This window comes from Palaemon carinicauda, chromosome 16, assembly GCF_036898095.1.
Source record: "Palaemon carinicauda isolate YSFRI2023 chromosome 16, ASM3689809v2, whole genome shotgun sequence".
Lineage (NCBI taxonomy): Eukaryota > Metazoa > Arthropoda > Malacostraca > Decapoda > Palaemonidae > Palaemon > Palaemon carinicauda.
This window is the reverse complement of record NC_090740.1, coordinates 91,905,752-91,912,662: the sequence shown is the minus strand read 5'-3', so window position 1 is coordinate 91,912,662 and position 6,911 is coordinate 91,905,752. Positions and strand designations below refer to the sequence as shown.

General features: G+C 37.3%; 1 protein-coding gene across 1 annotated transcript in view; it reads left to right on the top strand.

Moving 5' to 3' along the window:
* LOC137655426 (uncharacterized) overlaps nucleotides 1-1,813 on the top strand; it is a 2,059-nt gene extending 246 nt beyond the window's left edge. Inside the window, exons 2-3 of the mRNA XM_068389321.1 lie at nucleotides 67-404; nucleotides 1,739-1,813. Of these exons, the coding sequence (XP_068245422.1) occupies nucleotides 67-404; nucleotides 1,739-1,813 (413 nt within the window). The remainder of the gene's footprint in view (nucleotides 1-66; nucleotides 405-1,738) is intronic.
* The last annotated feature ends 5,098 nt before the right edge of the window (nucleotides 1,814-6,911 follow it).

The window sequence follows — 6,911 nt, the reverse complement described above, 5'->3', positions numbered from 1 at the left end:
ACCCAGCTTCCCTGGGTCCTCCTAACACTAAACCTACTCCTAAAAGCTCCCTGGATATCTCGACAGCTGAAATGGTGTATGGCAACTCTTGGTCGTTCCTGCCAATATTTTTTTCTCTACTATCTCATCCTGTAATCTCCAGTGCCTACATGTTTTGGGAAAATTTACTCAATGCCTTCAGACTTACAAGCCACCAGCTAAGCAACACATGCTTAAAGATCTGCACTCGGCATATCTTGCGAAACGACAATAGCAAGCCAAGGTTATTGCTCCCTGACACGTTCCTCTTCTTTGTGATCCTTCATACTCCTAAAGCATTCCTCCTGAACTTACATGGCAAAGAGGATAAGGTCTCCATTCATTGTCTGAAACCTGCATATCTCCTGCCAGATGATCCACCTTCTGTACGCCTCTGAAGAGCAGGGTGCCCTATTTCAGATATATGTCCATTTATGGGGAATCCGTGTACTGCATGAGTATCACACATGCTCATATAATGTAGCGGTGTTATTATTTTTTTTTTATTGTCGTTACAGCTCTACTATCCCACTGATAACTTTTTAATGTCTGTATATGCTTGTTTTGTTGTATTTGGATTTTCATGCAGTTTCTTCTGGAACGGTATGTATACATAATGATGCTCCGTCTATATAAAGTTAGTTATATTCATCTCCGTTTTCCGTTAATACCTATCTAGTGTCTCCACACATAGCTTTTGTTTTTATTAGTCATCAAAGCTACATATATACAATGTTACTATTCTATTATTCTATGATATCTTAGATGGTATAGCATTAGCATGTATGTCATATCTTAGTTGAGATACTGATATTTGTTTCTAGCATGGTCAACAGTCCAGATAGTTGCATTTTATGTTATATTGAATATGATAATAACAAATAAACAACATAGATAACTATTTAATTGGACCCATTTTATGTTTCATGCAAAAATAACTATTGAATAGCAATTTAATCGTATGCATTACAAGAATCATAATGAACTTTAAAATACTGAAAAATTACGGACTATAGGTGATGTAGGTTAATTACTAATTGTGCATCTTCAAAAATATTACAAGTAGGATTACTCATATTTGTGTAACTATATCTTTATTTCAAAACAGGTCCAATCACTAAGCCCCTAAGAAATGTTTTGACGGCATCAGATAATTCTCATATCATTTTCACTGTTTGCTTAACAGCGTCTTATTATCCAATTGGGTCCATCCCTATTTCCTGTTCCATTATGTACCTTTATTTTTCTACGGGGTTGATATAACACCCTTTGGCAGGTATGTCCATTGACTGAATTTCAGATTGCCTCATGAATCACTTGGTCACAATGTGGGCTATATTTGATTATTTTCTTGGACACAGAGATTGCCATGACCTATCCTATTAGCAGCATCACATTCTAAAAGAAATTCATATTCGCCGGCGTTCAAAGTACCATTCACATTTACCAGATCCCCTGTGTGTAACTCGATATCCAGCCTATGTAGCTTATCCCAACACTCCAGATCCTTTCTCTCTCTCCTGAATATTGCTATCTTCATATCTTTTTTCAATGCATCGCCAACCATCCCTTGCTCCTGTCTCCACAATCTATGCATATTTCTGGCATCCCCTAAAGTTAATTTCTCCACTAAAGATTACGTTTTTATGATAATTGATATCGTCACCTATATATTACAGAGTGAAGCTCAGAATGATTTCATTGTTCCGTTCTGTAACAGGCCAGCGGATCACGTACTGCCTCATTCTACACCTGGTTGTCTGTGGAGAACATGGGATATGAAATTCTTGTCTGATAGCTATCAACTTTTTCTTGTGGTGTTACGATGTCCACATCATGAACTACCACAATACATACTTAAAAACAGGTTTAATTGTGAGGAGGAGAACTACACACAAAACAACCCTTCAAAACATTTTTATTATGCTTAAATAACAAACACTTGCAGATACGACTGGTATCTAAGAGCTCAGATAATATTTATGGAAAAATAACTAATAAATATGATAAAACAAAACTTAGCTAACATTCAAACGAGCAGTTCTAGAGGTCTCTGAGTGAATAGGGAGTATTCAAAAACAATTTCTTGAGCGAGAGGCTCTTCTTCAGCACCGATACGAAAATACACCTGGAAATCACAATCCAGGAATGAAGCCACACTCCGGAAATTACCACATCTAAACAGGCCACACCAACGTAACTCGAGAGGGCCAACGCTGCTTTTCATAAAGCCACAACCATCCAATGGGAACGGAATTGATTGCTCCAACTCAACGGCTAAACACTGGATCCAACAATGTATCTCTCAAACGTATCAGTGACCTTCCTTGAAGAAAGACACCTTCTCATTGCCGACCATAATTCCCCTTGCTGTGACGTGACTTCCGAAATTTTCGTTCCTGCCAATAAATGGGGAACAAGTAGTTAACTGACATTTGGATAATCTCTTTCCAGAACTATTTAAAACAGAATTACTTATTTATATTACACCTCCCACCTAAAAAAAGGAAAAATATATATGTAATATATATTTTGCATCGAACAAAAATCAGGTAAAAAAAATAAAGCAAGTCACATCCTTGACAATGCATCCGGAATGACCTTCTCCTTCCCTTTGATATGTAGGATGTTGAAATCGTAAGGTTATAAAAATGGACTCCATCTTGTTAATCTCTGATTATTGTTCCTGCCAATAACCCTTCACCATGTCAAACTTGCTGAAAAATATGTCCTTTCAAATGCGATAAATACAGTCATATTTGGGAAATGAACCTATCATGGTGACATCATTTACTTTTCTGTAATCAAAACATAAACGGTATTGAACATAATTTTTTTTTTTGACAAGTACTACAGGGGAACTCAACTCCCTACTACTATGTTTAATTAATTTATGATCGAGCATATATTTTACTTTCCGTTCAACAATCTCTGCCTTTTGTGGACTTAAGCGATATAGGTGCTGTTTAATAGGATTTGAATTGCCAACATCAACATCATGTTGTAATGAGCAGGTCCTGCCCGGAACATCTGAAAATACATCTTTATAATCGTAGAATAAATCGCTTAACTCCGGACCTCGACTTTCATCAAGATGAACCAATTTATTCTTCAAATTCCTTAAAGCCTCTGAATTTGAAATAGGCCAGTCTTCAACTTCAGTCTCAAGTTTAAGTTTCTCTTGATTACTATTATTATTTAACTTTATATTCAACAAGACTGGCTTTGGCGTCCTTGAAAAATATGGCTTTAACATATTATCATGGCACAACCTCTTTTTCCTTCTCCTATCTGGATTAATAACAACATAATCCGTATTTCCTACCTTCTTTTCTATTATGTAAGGCCCAGAAAACTTTGCATGTAATGGCTGACCTGCTACTGGAAGGAATACCAATACTTCATCTCCTGGTTTGTAGTCAACTTTTTTGGCTTCTAAATCATAATATTTTTACATCTTCTGCTGAGCCTCCATTAAGTTATCTCTTGCTATGTCCCAGGTTTTCCTGATTCTTTCCCTAGGATCTGAAACATAGTCCAACATATTAGAATATTCAACATTATTAATCCAATGATCTTTAATCAATTTAAAAGGTCCTCTAACCTGATGACAAAATACTCACTCAAAAGGGGAAAACCCTAATGACTCATTAGGGATTTCTCTGGATGCAAACAGAAGGAAGGGCAGACCTTTATCCTAATCGTTTTTGTTCTCCAAACAAAATTTTCTCAACATAGTTTTTAAGGTTTGATGGTACCTTTCTACAGCCCCTTGGCTCTGAAGATGGTACGTTGATGAAGTTACCTTCCTGATTCCTAGTTCCTGCATTGCCTGTCTAAGTATATTGCTCAAAAAGTTTGAACCCTGGTCCGACTGAACCTCTTTAGGCAATCCAAATCAAGTGAAAAAAAATTGTAACATCCATTTACAATATTCTTAGAGCAGACATTCCGCAACGGAATGGCCTCAGGATACCTATTGGATCTGTCCATGATTGTAAGTTATACTGATTTCCACCTTTTGACTTTGGCAATGGGCCAACAATGTCCACTAATCCCCTATGAAATGGTTCTTCCATGGCTGGTATGGGTTCAAGGAGAGCTTTAGTCAACTTTTGGTTCGGTTTTCCGATAATTTGACACACACGTCAAGTCTTACAAAATGCTTTAACATCAGAATGAATCCCAGGCCAATAAAAGTGTTTAGTTAATTTGCAAAATGTTTTATTGACTCCAAAATGGGCACTAATTGGATTGTTATGTGCTGAATGTAAAATAGAGGGACTGTAATTCGGAGGAACGACTATTTGGTAATCAACTTTCCATTCTTCACCGGCAGCAACCTTAGAGGCTCTAAATTTTCTCAATTTCCTTATCTGAAAAAAAACCTTTGCAGCTATCTCTGCTAGCTCTAGGTAATTTTCTTGATCCATTATGAATTTCTCTCTAGATACATCTAAAGCCTTACCTTGTTCAGAACAATCACCAAATTTTCCCAGAAAACACATCGAGAAGTCAATCTTACAATCCCTACCAGCTTCCACTTTCTGCACTGACCGTGTGATAGCACACACGGGAAAATACCAGGAAATTCTCCTTCCAAGCTCTCTATGCTTCCACAAAATTGAGGATAGCTAAGTAACCATGTGTTACTTAAAACCTTATTACCACCAATATCATTGGCCAATGTTAAATCAACTCCTACAGGAATTTCTTCAACAACGGCAACCCTAACCGGACCTGTTGCATGATCAGACTCCAGAACCACAGTTTCATATGGACAAGAGATTATCTCTTTTGGAAAACTCTTAATCAATACCTTTTCCTTACCCTCATACTTGAAACCTTTAGGCAATGCCCTTTTCAAAATCAATGACTGTAGGGCCCATGTATCTCTGAGAATAAACAATCTTTTTCTGCCCTTACCACTTCCTGTAGCTACACTACCATAAGACACAAATGACTTATATCTCTTCAAATCAGACGACCTAGGGCTTTTCCCACCCTCACTTAATGGACTAATCTCTCTATCAGCACTTACCCTGGTTACCAAAGCAACGGGTTTGGGCTCTCTATTACCGTCCCTTAAGGACCAATAGTAGGCCTTTCTATGGCCCAGTTTACCACAGTTAAAACACTTAATTGGCATCCTCTTCCCACTCGGCAAACTATCACCTTTCAATACTGGAGCTACAACACATTTATCCAAATCACTTGCGTTTTCAGTTTTACTCTTACCACTTTTCAATTCCTGAAAACCTTCTTTGCTGCTTCTACCCCTAACCAGATTTTTCCCTTAAAAAATTTTGTGCATCAGTGAGTACTCATCACCCTTAATTAATGGCAGCTTTCTCTAAATTCTCAACCTGAAGCTCCTCAAAGTGTACCTTCAAGTCTTTAGATAAACAATGCTTAAACTCTTCTAACAATATTAGTTGTTTAAACCCTTTGAAATCACAGATTCCTTCAGATCTCAACCAATCATCAAGCAATTTAGCTTTAATGCGAGCAAAATCTACATAAGTCTGATCTCCTGTTTTAAAAAGCCTACGAAATTTCAACCTGTAAGCCTCTAGCACTAATTCATATGCTTTGAAAATACACTTTTTCAATTCGTCATAATTACCACACGTCTCCTCAACCAAACACGAAAATACATTTTGGGCCCTAGATTTCAATGCACATTGTAATAATATATACCATGAGGTCTTAAGCCAGCCCATTCCTTTCGCTACTTTCTCAAAAGTTGTAAACTAATTAGTTACCTCATTTTCATCAGAAGGGGGAACCATCTTCATGTATTTAGCTACATCAAAATCTGCACTACCTTGTCTGTGTCTTACCTTAATTTCCTGTAACTTTAGTTCGTGTTCCATTCTTTCAGGCTCAAGTTTCCTCTCTCTCTCCCTTTCTTCCGCTCTTTCACGCTCAAGATTCCTCTCTCTCTCCCTTTCTTCCGCTCTTTCACGCTCAAGACTCCTCTCTCTCTCCCTTTCTTCCGCTCTTGAACGATCAGCAGCTACTCTTTCACATTTAAGAGCTATGTCTAACTCCTTCAGCTTTATTCTAAGTTTCAAAGCTTCAATGCTATCACTTTCCATTACCCTTGAAACTTCTGCATTCTCCTCTACATTACCCAAGTGTCCTATAAAACTCTTTATCAAATCATCCTTTTTCATAGCCATAGTAAAATCTATGTCAAGATGATTAGCAATTAACACAAGTTCACGCTTAAACAGACTTTGAAAAGCTGCAACCCCCGCTAAGGACGACAGAAATTCCTTTACGTCAAAGTCACTTTCTAAATATTCTGTTTCAGACTCAGACATGATTGGTTACAATGGCTATGAAACAACTAAATGACCTCACTCAAACCTACAACAATTAAATAAACTCCTCATTTAAACCTGTTTTGCTTAAATTTAAATTCAACGATCAAGGTCAGGCCCCCAAATATGTTACGATGTCCACATCATGAACTACCACAACACATATTTAAAAACAGGTTTAATTATGATGAGGAGAATTACACAAGAAACAACACTTCAAAGCATTTTTATTATGCTTAAATAACAAACACTTGCAGATACGATCCTATCTAAGAGCTCAGGTAATATTCATGGAAAAATTATTAATAAATATAATAAAACAGAACCTAGCTGATTTTTAAACAAGCAGTTCTAGAGGTCTCCGAGTGAATAGGGAGTATTCGAATACAATTTCTTGAGTGAGAGGTTCTTCTTCAGCTACCGATACGAAGATACACCTGGAAATCACAATCCAAGAATGAAGCCACACTCCTGAAATTCCCACATATAAACAGGCCGCACCAACGTAACTCGAGAGGGCCCACGCTGCTTCTCATACGTATCAGCTACCTTCCTTGAAGACAG